This window comes from Pestalotiopsis fici, assembly GCF_000516985.1.
Source record: "Pestalotiopsis fici W106-1 unplaced genomic scaffold PFICI_Scf_2, whole genome shotgun sequence".
Classification (NCBI taxonomy): Eukaryota; Fungi; Ascomycota; class Sordariomycetes; order Amphisphaeriales; family Sporocadaceae; genus Pestalotiopsis; species Pestalotiopsis fici.
This window is the reverse complement of record NW_006917092.1, coordinates 6,214,307-6,232,054: the sequence shown is the minus strand read 5'-3', so window position 1 is coordinate 6,232,054 and position 17,748 is coordinate 6,214,307. Positions and strand designations below refer to the sequence as shown.

The 17,748-nt window shown below is 49.5% G+C and overlaps 8 protein-coding genes across 8 annotated transcripts; 4 read left to right on the top strand and 4 right to left on the bottom strand.

The window, feature by feature from the left end:
* Nucleotides 1-596: 596 nt before the first annotated feature.
* PFICI_04067 (uncharacterized protein) lies at nucleotides 597-1,883 on the top strand (the record flags this gene model as incomplete). Its single annotated transcript, XM_007832648.1, has 1 exon — nucleotides 597-1,883. The coding sequence occupies one exon, from the start codon at nucleotides 597-599 to the stop codon at nucleotides 1,881-1,883; it is 1,287 nt and encodes a 428-aa protein (XP_007830839.1).
* Nucleotides 1,884-2,022: 139 nt separating this feature from the next.
* PFICI_04066 (uncharacterized protein) lies at nucleotides 2,023-3,474 on the bottom strand (the record flags this gene model as incomplete). The annotated part of the gene is made up of 1 exon (XM_007832647.1): nucleotides 2,023-3,474. The coding sequence occupies one exon, from the start codon at nucleotides 3,472-3,474 to the stop codon at nucleotides 2,023-2,025; it is 1,452 nt and encodes a 483-aa protein (XP_007830838.1).
* A 1,592-nt stretch (nucleotides 3,475-5,066) lies between these two features.
* On the top strand, nucleotides 5,067-6,366 carry PFICI_04065 (uncharacterized protein; the record flags this gene model as incomplete). The annotated part of the gene is made up of 2 exons (XM_007832646.1): nucleotides 5,067-5,597; nucleotides 5,680-6,366. 2 exons carry the CDS (start codon nucleotides 5,067-5,069, stop codon nucleotides 6,364-6,366), a joined length of 1,218 nt encoding a protein of 405 aa, XP_007830837.1.
* A 607-nt stretch (nucleotides 6,367-6,973) lies between these two features.
* Nucleotides 6,974-7,801, top strand: PFICI_04064 (uncharacterized protein; the record flags this gene model as incomplete). The annotated part of the gene is made up of 3 exons (XM_007832645.1): nucleotides 6,974-7,336; nucleotides 7,432-7,551; nucleotides 7,610-7,801. The coding sequence occupies 3 exons, from the start codon at nucleotides 6,974-6,976 to the stop codon at nucleotides 7,799-7,801; spliced, it is 675 nt and encodes a 224-aa protein (XP_007830836.1).
* An 85-nt stretch (nucleotides 7,802-7,886) lies between these two features.
* Nucleotides 7,887-9,303, bottom strand: PFICI_04063 (uncharacterized protein; the record flags this gene model as incomplete). Its single annotated transcript, XM_007832644.1, has 3 exons — nucleotides 7,887-8,262; nucleotides 8,320-9,131; nucleotides 9,196-9,303. 3 exons carry the CDS (start codon nucleotides 9,301-9,303, stop codon nucleotides 7,887-7,889), a joined length of 1,296 nt encoding a protein of 431 aa, XP_007830835.1.
* A 2,717-nt stretch (nucleotides 9,304-12,020) lies between these two features.
* PFICI_04062 (uncharacterized protein) lies at nucleotides 12,021-12,926 on the bottom strand (the record flags this gene model as incomplete). The annotated part of the gene is made up of 1 exon (XM_007832643.1): nucleotides 12,021-12,926. The coding sequence occupies one exon, from the start codon at nucleotides 12,924-12,926 to the stop codon at nucleotides 12,021-12,023; it is 906 nt and encodes a 301-aa protein (XP_007830834.1).
* Nucleotides 12,927-13,948: 1,022 nt separating this feature from the next.
* Nucleotides 13,949-14,788, bottom strand: PFICI_04061 (uncharacterized protein; the record flags this gene model as incomplete). Its single annotated transcript, XM_007832642.1, has 2 exons — nucleotides 13,949-14,411; nucleotides 14,478-14,788. The coding sequence occupies 2 exons, from the start codon at nucleotides 14,786-14,788 to the stop codon at nucleotides 13,949-13,951; spliced, it is 774 nt and encodes a 257-aa protein (XP_007830833.1).
* Nucleotides 14,789-16,546: 1,758 nt separating this feature from the next.
* Nucleotides 16,547-17,128, top strand: PFICI_04060 (uncharacterized protein; the record flags this gene model as incomplete). Its single annotated transcript, XM_007832641.1, has 2 exons — nucleotides 16,547-17,027; nucleotides 17,085-17,128. The coding sequence occupies 2 exons, from the start codon at nucleotides 16,547-16,549 to the stop codon at nucleotides 17,126-17,128; spliced, it is 525 nt and encodes a 174-aa protein (XP_007830832.1).
* Nucleotides 17,129-17,748: the final 620 nt, after the last annotated feature.

Below are 17,748 nucleotides of genomic sequence, written 5' to 3'. Positions count from 1 at the left end.
CTCTTTTTTTCTTTGGTCTTACCCAGGTTGCTGCCGGGGCCAAGTTGCGCATAGTAATGTGCCGTTTTGAGCGACGCGACGAAGAGCGCAGGGCTATAGTTTAGTCTAGACCACTAAAGCAGGCAATATCACAATCTCGCCAGTACCAATTCTGGTCTTTGCCAAATAATTCGTTCCATAGTCTTTGTCAGCCGAAGTCATCGATGTGGACAAAGACATGGTGGCTGCATAGAATTCCAGTTTGTTCTTTGTCCCAAATACGGACTCGGCAGTCGCGCACGAGTATGGGAAAAACAATTCCCTGCTTGTAGACAATTGTCATCAAAGAAGGTCGAATAGTGCGATTTTTCAAAGAAATCCAAGATACGAATAATTTCGAAATGAAATAACAGTACTACGTAGCAAAAGTAGCTCGAGATTTTAGAGAAAATTTCAAGTTCCCTCGATCATATTCCAAGAAAAGGTTCCTCTGAAAGACAAGTGCCAATCTGCCGCTGCCGATATATATCCAAATACCACTGCAACGATATTCCATTGGAATTCCTTTTGAGGAAAGGCTATAAACCCATTTTGCATCTTATTCTTTCGTATTTGGGATGGCAGCATCGAAGAGATCCAAGCCTTCACGGCGCTCGCGGAAGTCACTTTCTACAGTAGAACAAGTTGTAAACCGACTTGGTATGCGATGGAACGATGAGCAGAAAGAGGAATATATAGACAGTATCAAGGTTGTCGAGCTCAAGCGGCTCAAGGTGCCATATCCAACGGACGACTACTACACGGCCACGACCGCCGCAGGAAGAGACCAATGGGAGAGATTTTGGCACCAGAGGCCAGCAAAGGACAAGCGGGTCAATGGCGGTCAGCGACGACAGATTCTTTTGCTCGATAAATCGCGGCTCCAGTACATTATTCCGCAGAATGAGAGTGTCATGTTTAGGGACGCAGATACCAAGGAGATCTTCATGGTCATCCTGCGCGACTTTATCCCGGATAATGATCTCAGGGAGGACATGATAGCCACGTGCCGACAGATTATCAAGTACCGCCGCGATGATCGCCGTGAGGATCCGGGACAGCTGGTCCATTTTGGCTATACCTGCGGTGACCGCGCCAGGCCTACTGTGGGCCTGGCGGCAAACTGCCGATATATTTCCCCCAAATACCACCGCGAGCTCAATAATGCCTCGCAGGGCATGGCAGGTATTGGTTGGAACATGTTGCGCTCGCGCCTGCCGCAGGTCATTATTGACGATTACAACAACACTATCAAGAACATCCCGGGTTGCCCGCGCATGGACATGGAGCCGACCAAGGGTGTCAAGAATGACCTGTTCTCGTACAACGTCGAGGGAGAAGAGTTGACCTTCAACGAAGTGGGCGACTTGGAGCTCCCGCCGCCTTCAGGCCTGTCGGCGATAAATTATGCCCGCTTCACCCACCGGGAGAACAACGGGAACGAATGGTTTATTGCTGTGACGTGTTTGGCGGCAGACAGCCCCGACATTGGCGGCAATTTTTACAATGCATCGTACGGCATCATGATGGAGGCCGCGATCAACACCGTCTCATGTTTCAAGCCTAATGATTATCACGGCACCACATTGTATGAGATCGTAGTGCCCGACGGAGTGTACGATGCCAGTGATCCGAGATGGCGCATCGATAGTCGTGAGAGCCGTCCCGACGGGGGAGAGAACATTGGATTTGCTTTCGAGGTGTCCAAGGGCCTAGCCAATGCCAAGAGAAAGAGGGATGCTCGGCAGGCTGCGAGACCAGGACGGGGAGGGAAGCGGAACCGGCGGTCTGTGTATAGCAAAGAGCCCGATTCCAACGCTGAGAGTGATGAGGACTATGTTCCAAAAAGACCTCGTTTGCGGTGATGTATAACTTTGTGCCAGACTTGGTGCCATTTGGAGCTGATAGCTGATCAATTTTGTCATCTTTTCTTTTTTCGTGGTAGTCTAGGCAATTTCCGTACGTATATAATATCCGAATTAGTCTCGTCAGGGGCGGCACGCCTTACGCTTCCTCCCGTGACTTTGCGCTCTCTACGCAATCTTGCCACCTGGTAACTTTCATGTAGATACACTCCATTGCAGCTGTAGCGACCAAGCCGGCAGCGAGACCTAACCAAAGACCATTGAGCTTTAGGTTCGGAGAGCCAAGTTCTAGCCATGCCGCAAGGGGGACAGCAAAAAGGTACTGCACGGGGAAAATGATCCAACCAGCGATGGACTGCCTGCCGAGACCCCTCAACATGCCATTGGTACCACAGTTGATGGAGTCAATGATCTGGAATACGGAAACAGTGATCATGGCCTCCGCGCAGAGTTCACGAACGTTACTATCTTCAGTAAAGATTTTGGGTAACTCATTGCGCAACAGGAGCATGACAGCAGCATCAAAGATGCCCACCACTGTAAATACTCCGGCATAAATCGAAGCAGCCCGCCGAGCGGCATCGACCAGCCCGGCGCCGATGAGATGGCCCACACGTATACTGATGGCAACACTGATGGAGAATGGGATGTGCCACGCCGTCACAGATAGAGTTGTGAGAATCGTCTGGGCTGCCAGGCTATCAATGCTGACGTATGAGGTGCTAAAGGTCAAGATCTCAAAGGCAAACCACTCTCCAAGGTTCACGATAGACCCAGCCGCGGAGAGACGGAGCATTGGACCCCAATGAGTGAAAGCTTCGCGCGAGAATCCTCCCCAGCACTGGTGAGACCACTTGGCAAAAAAGACAATATAGAGCAGAAGCAGTATGGGGCGCAAGTTGTTGGACAGCGCGGCACCTAGAGCTGCTCCTTCGAGGCCCATACCAAGCTTGAAGGTGAGCAACCAGCTGAGAAAGGCGTTGACTGGCGTGCAGATGATGAGGACAACCAAAGCCGCGTTGCAGTCACCTTGGGTTTGTAGGAACCGTTTCAGCGCCTCGAACGATGCATAGCCGGGAAGTCCGATCAAGCTCACGCGGAGGAACGAACCAGCCATGACAGCCAGGTGCTCCTGCTTGACGAAGAGAGGCAGAATCCAAGGAGAGCATATCCAAACAGCACCGATCGGTATGATGGCCAAGGCCATGAGGACCAGCATTCGTTGTACGTGAAGACCAACACCATGCAGATTTCCAGATCCGTAGGCTTGCGAACACAGGGTATCCAACGCAGTAGCCATGCCCTCAAAGGTGGCGAGACCGATGATATTCACGGTCGTGAGACCAATGCTGGTGGCCGCCAAATCATCGGAGCTCAGATGTCCGGCCACGAGGGTCGTGATTACGGTAAAAGAATACTGAAGGAAGTAAGTTGCAATCAGGGGAGCAGAATATTCGAGTAGAAGCCATAGTTCTGACCGATCTGTCAAGGGCTGTGACACAATCGACGCCGAGTCTCCTAGAAGAGGCGCTGCCTCATCTGCTTCGACGGCCCGCGAGCCGCGATCTTGTCTTGATTCAGGAGTTGCCATTATCACGCGACATGAGGGAGGATTGTCTTCTGTCAGCGGGAGGCTGTAGATAAGACACGTGCGGCAGAAAGTGTAAATCTCGATGTCGAAGTAAAAGATTTCTCGACAGCCGGAATGTTCAGCCCTTTTTCTCAGAATTTTTATTTTTCAATCAAGGTGCATAGGGTGGATATTGCATTAGCGCTATGCAGTGCACACTAAAGTTGCCGCACTGAGCTAATCCCCAAATGTGTTGATTTTCCCCACTGAATGGACACTGAGCAAGGTGCTGAAGTTGGCCCTTACTTTGTGCTTCAGAGAAGGTTTCGTCATGTTTTCCTTATCTTTCAGTGCAGCATGAAGCTGAAGCATCACATTTACATTTTGATACGCCCTGATGAGATAAAGAGGTTGAACGAGATGGTGTATCTGATCAGTCCCAGAAAAGTATCCATGGTTACTCCAATATCGTCTTGATTACGTTGCAGTAAATGTTCGGAACACAAGTAGCGATATGCGTGCAGCCAACAAGCCAACGATCCAATTCTAAAAGACTTTTTCGCCAATGGTGCATTGCAACACAACCTGAGGATAATGCAAAACATTATGATTGTTTTATAATATTATACCGAAAGTGTGTCAAACTTGCTATAAGCTTAGATACTCCTTGGCCAAGCGTGATCTATAGGCTTGACTATAACTACATAGGTAGGTCTACTATAAGGTGCCCTGCCCAAGTCTATAAGTTCGCATATTACCGCTTTCGGCTCGACTGCTCGCCTTTATCTGGTGGCGATCCGAGGTCAAAAGCTACCATTAAAAGCACATGGCTGGTATTTATTCCATCGCCAATATTTTTTGCGTTCCCTTATGCCTGGCTCCTTGGAAATGACGCGCTCGGAATTAGAGCCAACAGACAGATACATTCGACCTGCATGCCACCAACCGCTGGCCACATGCGGCATGCATATCCAGCCCGATTGTCCGACACGGCAGAGGGGCCTGTTAACAAAAGTCCGTTTCCCAATCTCTATGTTGTTTGATTCCCTCTGCAAAAGCCCCTGTTCGGCATGGCTGGATTTTTGAGACATTTCTCTTACGATTCTTTCCGCGGGTTGGACCGACGATGACTGGCCCAATGCATCGATCGCCATGGCACGCAGAGGTATACGCCAAGAATAACACCGCATGTCTTGTAACCACTTTCATTCTCAGCGGCTGACAGGTACATTGTGCGCAGACGCCATTCATCGAAGAGCTGCACTCGCGGTGCAAATAATGAGCTCGGCGTTCTCTAGCTCTTTCTGATCTACTTATCACATTGATATCAAATCATTCTTAATACCAATTGTTGCCATTCAATTGCAATCAATCATGTAGGGGCACGTCCAATTGGTGTGAACACTGCGTGTCAATTATAGGGCGTGATTACAAGCCCCGGCAACCCCGGAAACGCCATGGTTGCCTTGCTGGTTGACCCCGCTTTCGGTTCCGCGTCTTAGCCAAGGTGGTCGGTAGTATACTAGCTTTTGTCATTATAAGAAAGCCAGCAGCGAAGTCACCATTTCACTCAAGAAAGTTTGCAATCATTATTCAACATACAATTTTACAAGATGTCCCAGGTCAAACCTTTCAAGATTGACATTCCTCAAGCCCGCATTGACCGGCTGAAACAGAAGCTTGCTGCCGCAGATCTACCACCCGAGATCGAGGGCTCTGGTTGGGAGTACGGCGCGCCGCTGGCTGATGTCAAACGGTTGGCCAAGTACTGGCAGGAGGAGTTTGACTGGAGAAAAGCCGAGGCTGAGCTCAACAAGTTGCCCCAATTCACGACGAGAATCGAACTTGAAGGCTACGATCCCATTGACTTGCATTTTGTTCACGCCAAGAGCCCAAATCCCAATGCCATCCCCTTGCTCTTCTGTCATGGCTGGCCTGGGAGCTTTGATGAGGTCGAGAAGATGCTACCACTCCTCCTCGACGGCGGCAAAGATCATCCATCTTTTGACGTAGTTGCGCCCTCGATGCCCAATTATGGCTTTTCGTCGCGGGTACACCAACCAGCATTTGGTGCTCTCAAGACTGCCGAGACTTTTCAGAAGCTCATGGTCGACGTTCTAGGCTATCCAGAATATGTGACCCAGGTATGTGTTAAAAATTGGAATATTTTATATTCTTTGTTACATAAAAAAGAAAAGCGAATACTGACATGTGTAAATGTTCAAGGGAGGTGACATTGGCTACATGGTAACCAGGTACATGGGCTATCTGTATCCTCAGAACTGCAAGGCATCTCACTACAACTTTCCCATCCCCACCGAGCCAACCGACGAAAATTTTCCTGAAGTGGCGAAAGAGTACAGAGAGACCAAGTCCGAAGCCGACGTTGAAGGCTTTAAGCGCACGGAATGGTTCAACAATGAAGGCCGCGGCTATGCCGGCGAGCACTCCACCAAACCACAGACCTTGGGGTACTCTCTGACGGACTCGCCAGTGGGACTGCTGGCCTGGATCTATGAGAAGCTGCACGATTGGACCGACAGCTACCCTTGGACCGACTACGAAGTCTGCAAGTGGATCAGCATCTACTGGTTCAGCACTCCCGGACCCCTGGCGACGCTCTGGGTCTACTATGACAGTAAACACACCAGTGACGAGAAGAGATCAGAAGTGGTTTCTGGGTACCTGAAGGACGTCAAGATTGGTGTCAGCAAGTTCCCTAAAGAGCTGTACGTCTTCCCAGCATCGTGGAACAAGACGCTCGGCGACCTTGTCCTGAACAAGGTACATAAAGAGGGCGGCCACTTTGCTGCCTTTGAAAAGCCCGAACTCTTGGCCAATGACTTGAGAGAAATGTACTCAAAGAGTGGTGGAGCCTATGGAGTTGTGAAGGGAAAGACGGGTTATGCCTAATTTACCTTTGTACTGAGATCCTGAGCACAAGAATGTGCGCCAGGAATCAATCGATTTGATGTCATCTAGGTATTCGCCAGTACTTTTCCGCATGACTTGTGAAAGAGAGTTGAAAGAGATTGACAGAGACAGTCACATGAATAAACCCAGTGCATTCATAAGACTCAACCTTTATATACAGACACCCACTCATCCATGCCTCATGCAATACGATCATTATTCAGTCAGAAAAGTGATGGGCTATATATAATGATATCGGCGAAAGGCTGAGTTATGTCCTCAAATTATTGATTGACAAAGTGTTCAGCTGGTATCAGCCAGTCCGTCATGTCAATGGTGGTATGTTCCGGTTCCTGAGTCCGCCGACGCCGCCAACATCACCATCGTCATCGTCATCGTCGTCAAGATCTGTACCTGCTTCCTAGCTAATAGGATTCCCTCAATTGACTTTTTATTTCCCCTCGTGGGGCCTTGAAAGGACTAAAGTCGTTTGATGCGCCTTCCGTCCCAAGGCCAAAACTTTCAACTAATCATCATTCTAGAGGGCGTCTCCGTCCCAACTTACGACCAACTACTGGCTGGCCTTCTTCTACGAACAACCGCCAGTATGCCATCGGAATCAACTCACCGAAGCCCGTGGGATGACTGCGTAGTCGTTGACACGGGCAACCCGCGTCCTTTCAACAGTCATAAACCCACGATGCGTCAATTGGAGGCAGATCTGGAACACCAGGAAAAGACTCTTCATTCCACTATGCGAGCAGCTCGGGACTTTACTCGACTGATGCAAGATGCCAAGGATCGCAACCTTTTGACGGAGCAACAGATGAGCGACGGACTCAAGGTCAGGCGTCAGTGGATTATCGATGCTGACGATAGTTACGAGCGCGCAGAGGCTCGCATGGCCGAGGCTCGAATGGAGCAAGCCCTCAACAGTGCCATTGACGATCCCGGCATCGACGCAGGACCGGTAAGTACCCATCATGGCTCTTCCCATAATGCAGACCTCCGGTCAAAGGTAGAGTCCCGCTAGGAGCTTACCATGTTCGACTGACATCCCTTTAGGCCTTCCTCGCCCTTGAATGTTCCCACGGCATCGACGAGAACGTCGAGAGACACGAGTCCTCGCTACCTGAGACCGCAAGCCCTCCTCAGGCGCACCATGCCGCTGCCACCACCCCCAGTGTGAGTGACAATACTCAGTCATGAGGTCGTAATTTGGTCTCTCGCTAACAATAGTCAGGCTCCACAGGTAGAGCTCAACCGATACGGCGTTAAACCCAATCCGGCTCGTCAGATCAAAGCCGCCAGACGCCGACGTAACTGGGCTCTTCGAAAAAGTGCCCCCGAGGTGTACGAAGTTGTCATGGAGGAAAAGAAGCGTCACCGGGACGAGCATCTACGCGAACAAAGGCGCCGAAAGCACGGCGGCTAAATTCATGTCACGATGGAAGATTTGGGGTCCAGGATTGTCATTACGATCGTCTATTCAGATGTAGCTATTTTGCTCTTCTACAATGTCAAGGCTCATTCCAGATCTTCTTGTGATCCATCGGCTTCAAAGGGTATTCATCGCTGGATGGTGATCTCAGCTCCTTGTCCTCTGGGTAGTACGTCCTCGACTGGCTTTGGTCCGTCATATTTCCAGACCTGGGATTCGAGGGGCTCGACTTGCTCCTAGAGCGGGCCCCAGCCTTGCTGATGGACTTGATGGTATTGATGGAAGGGATGAGCTTTCCAAACCACGGTCGCAGTGGTGGTAAGGAACCGCATACGATGATGCAGGTTAGCTCAATCGTCGACCACACAATAGCGTCAACATTGTCAAACGTGCTATCCAACGTGGTACTGAATTGAACCAAGTATTTGAGGCGAATCATGCTCGTGACCGTCGCACTAAAGAATGAATGATTAGTATTCAAGGTCTTCAATGGTGTCTAGGAATCAACTTACAACGACGCCAGAACAAACATCAGCGCAACACCGATACGCTTACGTCCACTGATCTGCAGTTTTCGGAGTTCCGGCATTGGCAGTACAATAAGCACAATGTCCTCGACTACAGAGAGCACCGCTCCCGCATATCCAATAGCGTTGACGTCGAGGCACTTTTTGCTGATGAAGCGGTTCCAGACACCCTCGACGGGCGAGCATTGGAATGCAATGACGAAAGTGAAGATGGTAAGAGATATGCAGCAGTATGCCAAACAGCCATAGCAAGCTCGGCGAAACCATCTAGCCGTGAAGACTCTCATGTACAGAAAGATGATGGACGCCTTGGCGATCAGCTTGACCCACGTGTAGAAGATCTCAATGGTGTAGAACATTTGCAGCAGCCGCGTCGCCTTATTCACGTACACGTCCCAGAAATGAAGACCAAAGCCGAGGTTCGAAGCCGCCAGTTCCAGACCAGCACCGCCGAGCAGGATGATGGTGGCAAAGATGGCGGTCCAGTCGTCGCTCCATAGTCTCTTGGTCATTTGGACTCGGGCAATGCACCGGGCCGTCACCACGGCTGACGACAAGGCCAGCGCCACAATGGCCACGGTTCGTACCTCGCCGACGCGGGATTCCTTGGGATAGGCGGCGCACATGGTCATGAGAAGATTGCCGGATGTGACCTGGTCGGCAAAGTCACAGGACGTCTGAACGCAAGTCGAAAGGCCGGCCATCAGCGTGTTATTCGTGCACACACAGTCCTCGAGTAGTTTGACATCCGTCATGGGGCAACCACCGCCCAAGACACCTTGGACAACACATGGCAACTAGCGAATACTGTCAGTCAGCCTCCATCATATGTGATCTGCATATTGTCATGCATTTACTTACAGCACATTCAGGCACTGAAGAGATCATATCTGCCACCGACTGGCCGAGTACGCCGCCTGCCGACATGGCAGCGAGTAAGAAGCTGAAGCCTATCGTCCGCCAGATCATATTGAAGGCCTATAAGAGTTATAGAGAAGGAGAAAATGAAAAGTGCAAGGTCCCCATGACTGCGGATCATTGGAGAGAGGACACAGCTTGTTCATATCCTTGGAAGAATAAGAAGGTAGGTAACCAAACATCCTAGGTCTGATCGTCCTTGGGTCGCCAAGGGAAGACCCCCGAGCATCGAGCGTAGCAGAGCCCCACAGTCTATCCAGCTTTTCCAGTATCCATCACAACCACGATCCAGAGATGGATGATCTACTGGACAAGTAAGGAGTAATTGGGAAAGAAAACAAGTGGAGACTCGAGACTTCGAGCAGCGGACATTTGCGCTGCTCAGAACACTCCGTGAGCCCGTATCAAGGACCGTGGGCGAGTTTCTATGGTAGGGTGGGTTGCATCGTCTCATGAGCAGCACAGTAAGACTTCCAAGACCATTCCGGTTACGGCCAGTGCGCCGATGTGTTCTGCCCCCGGATTCTAACTAGGGCGGGCAAAAAAAGCCCAGACTCCCTAAAACTGGTCTCCCACGTAGATGCATTGTGCTGCAGAGGTTCTGAAACAGGTGAAGGGCAAATGCAGGGAGAGCTCAGAGGGGAAAATAGAAGACGTTCGGGGTGGATTGCTCAGTGCTGACAAGTCGTCAGGCCGCAGCCCGTGGCGGGTGTCCGTCTAGGTGAAGCCTCGGTCACCGTCGCTGTTCTTGGTCTGTCGTGGCCACGATAACGGACATTACGCGGTAGATCCAAGGATTACATACCTGTGAAATTCAACACATCTATTTTTTGAATAGTAAAACCAGGTCTTCTTTTTCAGGGCGTGAAGTGTTTGAAGCTTATTGGTACCCAAGGGTAATACGTATCGTCCCGGCTCTCGTCGCCTGCGGCATGTCAACGTAAGGGACTTCAACCTTGGGACGATCATGAGCCCAAGAGGGCAGAAGAAACAATTGAATGATTTCAGACGATCTCTGGAGCTAGACAGACCAGCCATGCCAATACAGGGCACGGCTCGCGGTTCAGTAGCCGAGTTGTATCACAATCCCGGGCGGGTTTATTGCTCTCAGGCCCAGAGGTGCAATGACAGGCGATCCGAGCGCACGCCAAATTCGGATCTTGGCGTCCGATTCGCCAATTAGCTTCCGCTAGGGGCGTTGCTGGTTGGCTCTTTGGGCTGGATGACTAGCTGGCTTCTAGGCTGTGTGGATTCTTTTTTCCTTTTATTTTCTAAAAAATCATTTTCTTTTCGGACGAATCTCATGTCCCATGTGTGTCGTAAAAAGGAGCGTTGCATTGCCTCCACGATGCTGCAACTCAATGCCTTTTCGTCACACAAAACACCATTACTACCCACCGGCAGACACACGTAACATGGCTATAAGCGAGGCCTCAGTATGGCAAAGAGGCTCTGATCAGCCAGCCACATCCCGCAAGGTACTACCTGCAGGTATGTACCTAGGTATGATAAGAGGGTCTTGACGTCGCCCGAAGTCAGCACACAGCAACTCAGTTGTCCGCACGCTAAAGTATATCCTGGACTAAACGCGGCCGCTATGGCTACGGATCTACGAGTCTAATAGTATATTTTATTTGTTGCGAGGATCCATATTCCGCCCAGCTCCATTTGCAATGGTCAGCGATACGAAGGCTACGGCCAAAGTGGACTCCCGCCGAGGATGAACGGTGTCGCAAAAAGCTTATTAGCCCTGACGTGAGGGGACTGAACCTTTTCTGCTTGCTTAATCGGGAGAATGCCTCGTCCTTGGTCCCTGAATCTGATGCATTTAGTGATGCACTGGAGTGGAATTGAAGTCATTCATGTTTTCCGCACCCGGCCCCCCGTTCGCGGAGCCATGTTGTGCATATTCGTCTCTACCTAGCTACTGCCTACCTACTGACGGCGGCAACCGGGTCGTGGGGGGTTCCGATGTCATATGTCATTGGCAACAGCTGCAGCTTACCATTTCGTACGAGCTTCGGAGCTGCACGAGCTGGAAGATAACAGACTATTGACGGACATGTCATGGGCCATGTTGATCTTTGCATCTATCCATCCACATGAGCACTGACAATCTGCGGTGCCGATTGCAACGCAAAGACATTCTGGAATTTGGCCTGGGCTTTTGGCCGAGTCAATGTGGGGAACCACATGGAGTCATGGACAAAATCCAGGTCCAACCGCAACCGCACGCACGGTCGGTAGTTGGGTAAGGTAATAGATAGTGTACAAAGTACTCGATGAGGAGGGACGGAATGGATTCTCAGTAGCCTTTGCGAGGAACGAAACGCCGTTCACGATCTTTTGGGCCATATTTTAGCGGCCGCGAATTTAACATGAAACGTACGATGGCTGACTCGACTTTGTAATTGTCTTTAGATTGCCGTGTTCGAGCACAGCGATCCTTTGTGATCCGTCGGAAATCATCACATCATTTGCAAAACTATCATGCTTCTCCGTCGGGAGCCCTCACGTGCCTTTGTTGAATACAATTGGTCATGGCAAATTCCTTTGGCACTTGGCAGTCTTGGAGGTCTTGGAGATTTGGAGAGTAAAATGAGGTCTGTGCATGCAAGTGTGGCAGTAACACGCAGAAACAGAACAATGTCATCGTGGGTAACATGATATCAATTGACTGTTAACATGGTTCCATGTGCCTCGAATGGTCACCAACTATGGCCTCTCCTTCTATCAGTCAATCAAGTCGTTCCTGCTTTCGGATTCGTTCAACGAGGCGGGCTGAGGGGTGGTCCATTCAGCTGCAGCGTGAGGTTGAGCCACTCACCCACTATGCCGTCAACCTCGTCGACGATTGCGTCTGCCGTCATGTAATCCTCTATCCATCTGCGTTGAGTTGCAGTCGATAGATCTTTGAACTTTGTTTGCTTCTGGACATCGTCTCCGTATCGTATCTTCCAGAACCCCCTCTTGTAGATGGAGGCAATCCTGCGCCTCCAATCCCGAGCCTCTCTACCGGCTGACGGATTGTACTCGATACGACCGGTAGTTTTATATAGGTTCCACACTTTACTTTGACTGGAATTAATCTTGTCGTTAAGCATCTCGAATATCTTTCCTTCGGTCTCGTCAGACCAGTTTGCCATGCAAGCAGCCTCGGCATCGGCGTAATCCATCCTTGACGGAGGCCTTGGTGTACTGTGAGAAACAGGCTTACGCACAAGCCATTTCATCCACTCCTCTGTGTACTTTTCGAGGTTTTCTCTGTGTCTCAGTGCCATCACGTATTCAGTGATCCATGCGTCACGGGTGTGCTGAGGAAGGTCCTCGAAATGCTGGCTACCGGAATCACTCAATTCCATGTCTCTCATCTTGTCGTACTTCGATTGGTCAATCTGCATTGCCTTGGTCACGTCGATGCTGATTGCCTTGACCACGGCCTCGGTTGTTGGATCGGCGGGTGAACATTCCTTTAGTCGCTTTTGAGCAATCGCCGCCAGTTCTCCCAAATGCCTGAGATTATGCGAGATCTGTTGCAGTATCAAGTGATAGGCCTCCAGCTCACCCTTGTTGCGGAAGAACCACCACATGGAATTCATGGCCTTTGGGGCAATTGGCCCCTCGGTAGGGTAAACATTTGGTAAATTGCTCATTGTGCCGTCGAGGTCCGACATTGTTGTTGTGTGTTGGGTGGTGTGTTGGGAGATATTTCTTGCGCAAGATACGAAATCAGCGTTCGATAAAAAGCTCTGTTCTCTATTTAGGGACAGTCTGGTGAGTAGAAATGTGTTTTTAAAGAAAGAAATATTGTTCTACGATGGCGTTTTATATAGAAAAGGAACACTTGAAGTCTGCTGCGAAGCGACCGCAATCGAGATTGATTCAGACGTGACATCTGGCAATCAGGTCAGTGAATATGCACTATCCGAGGCACTGAATATGTATGTAATCTCTGCGCAGCTTTTGCATCACTCTTCCATGGCAGACATTCAGTTACTCTTCAAATTGCCGATTGAAAAGTTAGGATAGCAAACGTTTTACAAGCGAACACCTTCGAGTATTGTGAATCACCAACTTTCCCAAGACGCATGTATGCTTCCTGCTTGTTCATTTCTTGAATACATGTCATCTACGAGGATAATGAGTCCCTTTTCCTTTTTTCGTTGGAAAGCATGAAAAGCTTGCTGACGGCATTTGAAAAAATGAGAAGGTCCACTCACCCTCCCAACGGTCACGGAAAGGTGCTGAGCATAGAGGAGATTCACACTAAGGGTTACCGGCACTCTATCGACAATCCATTCAGAATCCGTAACGTGTATCTCATTTCCTATGAATATTCAAATTGTGAGATTAGGTATACTATAGAAACAATATTTCATGACCTTGTACGGCTATAACCAACCCAGCTCATAGCCTTCCCGGTTCGTACGCTACCACATACATCACTGCATGCTCCATACGTAGCAAGCCTTATGAGCTGAAGTTTTTCAAATTTGGATTACTGTGACAATTGCGCCGCCGTGGAGAACAGCGTACTTGGCCTCGAGAAGAAGCCCTTCATTGGCCTATTAGAGCTGGGAGCCATGAGGCTGAATTCGGTACAGCAATTCATTCCAAGTGTTTCTATATGGATCCTAGTTTATGACATTTTCTTGGATGCCTACTTAGGAATGCCCATCCCCTGATCTCTGGAGGTCTAAGTTGTATGAGACGTAAGAGATGCGCTTACGATTCCGTCGCCCAATCCTGTATCCGTTCTTCCAGTGCTCGTCTTGAGAAAGCAATTACCGTAATTCTGGGGTATTTGATAAGTTTGATTGGCAACGAAAGAAACGGCAGCACAGGTCGTGTTGCCCAAATAGTAGTTCATGGACGCACAACCCCGAAGACAATCATTAAATGTGTACGAAATGACAGAAACAATATCCGCGCCAAAGTAGTTTGTGCCGCATGTTGGTTTAAATGTCGATACAGAGTCGGACAGCGTGATGATTTGATCCACGTCGGTCAGCGATGGGCAATCCAGCGCCACAACACCCGTTGGTACAACCAGACCATCTGAAGTCGACGTGCCAGTCGCGCCGGAGACTACCGCTGCAGTGACGGTTGCTGTGGCGGTGACAGTCGCCGTAGCGGAATATCCGTCGTCACATGCGGAGCTGACCAGGCAAAGGAAACTCAATCAGCGCGACATTCTGTAACAGCGGACCCCTGATTATGCTCACCTTTTCTTGTTCATGGCCGCCATGGAGCCGCCAACCCCACCCCCTACAGCCGCTGCGATAATAACTATGACCAGTGCCACTGAAAGCAGAAATGTTGTCCTTCGCATGCCAAGTATTGTACGCTCTGGCTTTTGTTCTGGTTTGATCAGAGGGGGGGTCGGTGGGCCCTGGAAATTCTCTGTGTACTGGGGGTGGACATGCTGAGGGTCTTGGTCATGGTACTGAGGCGCTATCTCCAAGCCCGCTTGATAAGGAAGCGACCTTGCCATCGCCTCTTTGTGCGAGTCCATGGATATTGGCCCGTAGCTCATCGCGAACTATTAATGATGCAGTTTTTGTCACGGAACAGGAACAGAAAATCAAACTTGGGAAGGAGGCTGATTAAGAACGCGACATGAAGAGACAGAACGGCGGCGCTGTGGGTCTGCGGCCCGTAAATGATATGATCCATCAGGGGCTGATGATCTGATTAAGCATATCATTAACTAATATGGAAGAGGCTGAAGCCAAGAGTTTGGAATGCCCCAAAAGTTAAATTTGAGCTATTTTTGGCTCTTTCGATACATGGCTTCGGTACCGACCTGTTAAATGCAGCATTGAATCTCTTATCAATCATCAACACGGCTTTGTCTTGATTTTGTCCCAAGAAATACGCATTGCATCGTTCACTCCTCTAGAAGACTACGATATTGTGATTAATCCCCCTTGTGATTTTCGAGCTTGGCCCTTGCATCCAGCTGTCTCGCCTTGCAGCTCTCACGAGCATTCAACCGAGAAGAGAGACACTAAACAACTGAAACAACACTCGGGCGATGCAGTGACACATCGTCGTTTTTTATTGCCTGGTGGTCCCGATCCGGATACAAACGTGTAAGACGCATATATTACGAAGAATTCGTGCATTGACTATGGTCTTGATTTCATCAATGTGCCCATGCTTTTCCACACTGTTCTTGATTCATTGTCATTATGATCAATCCGCACCTGGGCACATTCATGATGCCCTACAATGGGCTCAAGAGATGGTCCAAGATATCTAGCTCCTTGCCATGTCAAGGAGGCAGTTGTCCTAAATTGGCTCTCGTACCCAATGAATATGTAGTTTTTTATCTGTCACAGATCCATGCTACTGGTGACTGCAAAAATAAATCCTCATTACTTCTCATGATGCGCTACTTACCTACCTTGCGTTTGGATGATCGGCGTTACTTGAATGTTGTGAGACCTGGGACGTTCATGGATTCGGTCGAGAACCACTCGATAGCTTCAACAATTGCCGATGTATCATTATCTTACCACATATTTGGCGCATTGACATTTTCTTGGCCACAGTCAACCACAAAATGCTGTTGGTGACTTTTGAGCAACCAGACTTTGCGCAAATCTGACGCCAAGCATGGCGGACACAATGCTATCACGAGCTACTTTATGTTTCCGCTTGGAGAAATGACTAGGGTCCGGAGCCATTTTTTCTTGTTTGGACTGCGGCTTACAAGTTGCTTACCGACCATCACACTCAAGGACACCATTATCACGCCGAGTCTAGAAATGCAAGCATAATGTGTAGCAAAAAGCAGTGTGTTGAAGACATGCCAAGGACGCGGTCATCGGTGGTGGTAGAGTAGATATGGCAGGTAGTCTTGTTCTGAAAAGTTATAAACTACCAGCCCAGGCACGCAATCTGTTGCCTCAACTATTATAAAACCAGTTATTTACATATCTGAGAGCCGCTTAGCAGGTTATAATATTGGCCTTATTATTTCCATAGTTCTTCTTAGTTGTCTTTCTCCACGCAGTCAGTCCTACAACGACTGACTGAAGATCCAACCAAAACATTCGACATAACACGGACAACATTAGAGGTCGAGGTGATACTCGGCACTGGGTGCATAGGCTCCCAAGATGACGCACTTGTCAAGAATTTCTATACAGTCCCTGCAGCCCAAGCCTGCTTGGATTTGTTCCGCAGCTACGGCTTTACGCATATCGATACGGCCAGGCTGTACTCACCCGAACGCCCCGGATCATGTGAACCTTTGTTGGGGCAAACCAATGCCAAAGAATGGGCAATGATAGACAGCAAGGTCCATGCAAGTCCTACGCTGCACAGGGAGCGAATCTTGGCAGAAGTAAACACCTCAATCGACCTGCTCGGCATAGACAAGGCAAATACCTACTATCTGCACGAATTTGATCGGCAGACCCCTCTCGAGGAACAGTGCAAGGCAATGAATGATGCCCATCGGGCAGGAAAGTTCGACAATTTTGGCTTCTCCAATCTTGCGCCAGCAGAGGTAAAGCAAATGGTCCATGTTTGTCGCCGAGAGAACTGGGTCGTACCCTCGGTCTACCAAGGTCACTACAACGCTGTGGCTGGAGGCGAAGAGGATGAACTGTTGCCTTTGCTACGTAAGCTGGAATTGAGCTACTATGCCTACTCTCCGGCTGCGGGAGGCCTGTTCAGTGGTACCCAGACCGGCGATGCGGCAGCAAGGAAGCAAAGTGGTCGTTGGAAACAAGACGTAAGAGTTGTCACAGCACCTTCCTATGGTATAAAAATATCCCCAAAGAAGACTTGGATTGCTGATACGTCTACTTTCCTAACAGGGGAGAGTTGGGAATATATTTCGACGGTTCTTGTTAGGTGCTAGGCACCACACTAGGTACTAGTACCTAATTTCCCCCGCAGCCACTGTAGCTTTCCGCCCTCTTCTTTCATCAACTTTTGCTACACATTGCCACAACTAGACTGAGAGATCATCAAGCCTGATAATCATCAATCTCGTGGCCCGTAGCTAGTTAGACAATCGTTTTCCATCAAGAACCTTCTTCTTCGTCGTTTTCCGTGAGGTACCAGTACCAACCAACAAGGCTCTGGCCTTACAGTTCTACGACCGAAGAGCGGTCGTCGAGGCGGCGTTCAAGTTGTGTGATGGGGCCGAGAAAGCTGGAATGCGGAGCCATGAGGTTGCTTTGCGCTGGCTCTTGCACCATTCGGCATTATCAGGTCAATATGGTGATGCCATAGTCGTGAGTGGAAGCTCGCTGTCACAAATCGATGACAATCTAAAGTCTTGCTTGGCAGGTGCACTTTCCCCCGCCATGGTCGAGTTGGTCGACAGTGTATGGGATATAGCAAGGGAGGATCCCCCACCAAGTTGGCTGTAACAAAAGTTGCAGCATATCGGAACATACATGGAAGCACTTGGAAGCTAAAGCTTGCGATAGAAGTAACTTCAGGGCCCTGGCGGGTCTTATTCGCGTCTGCAAG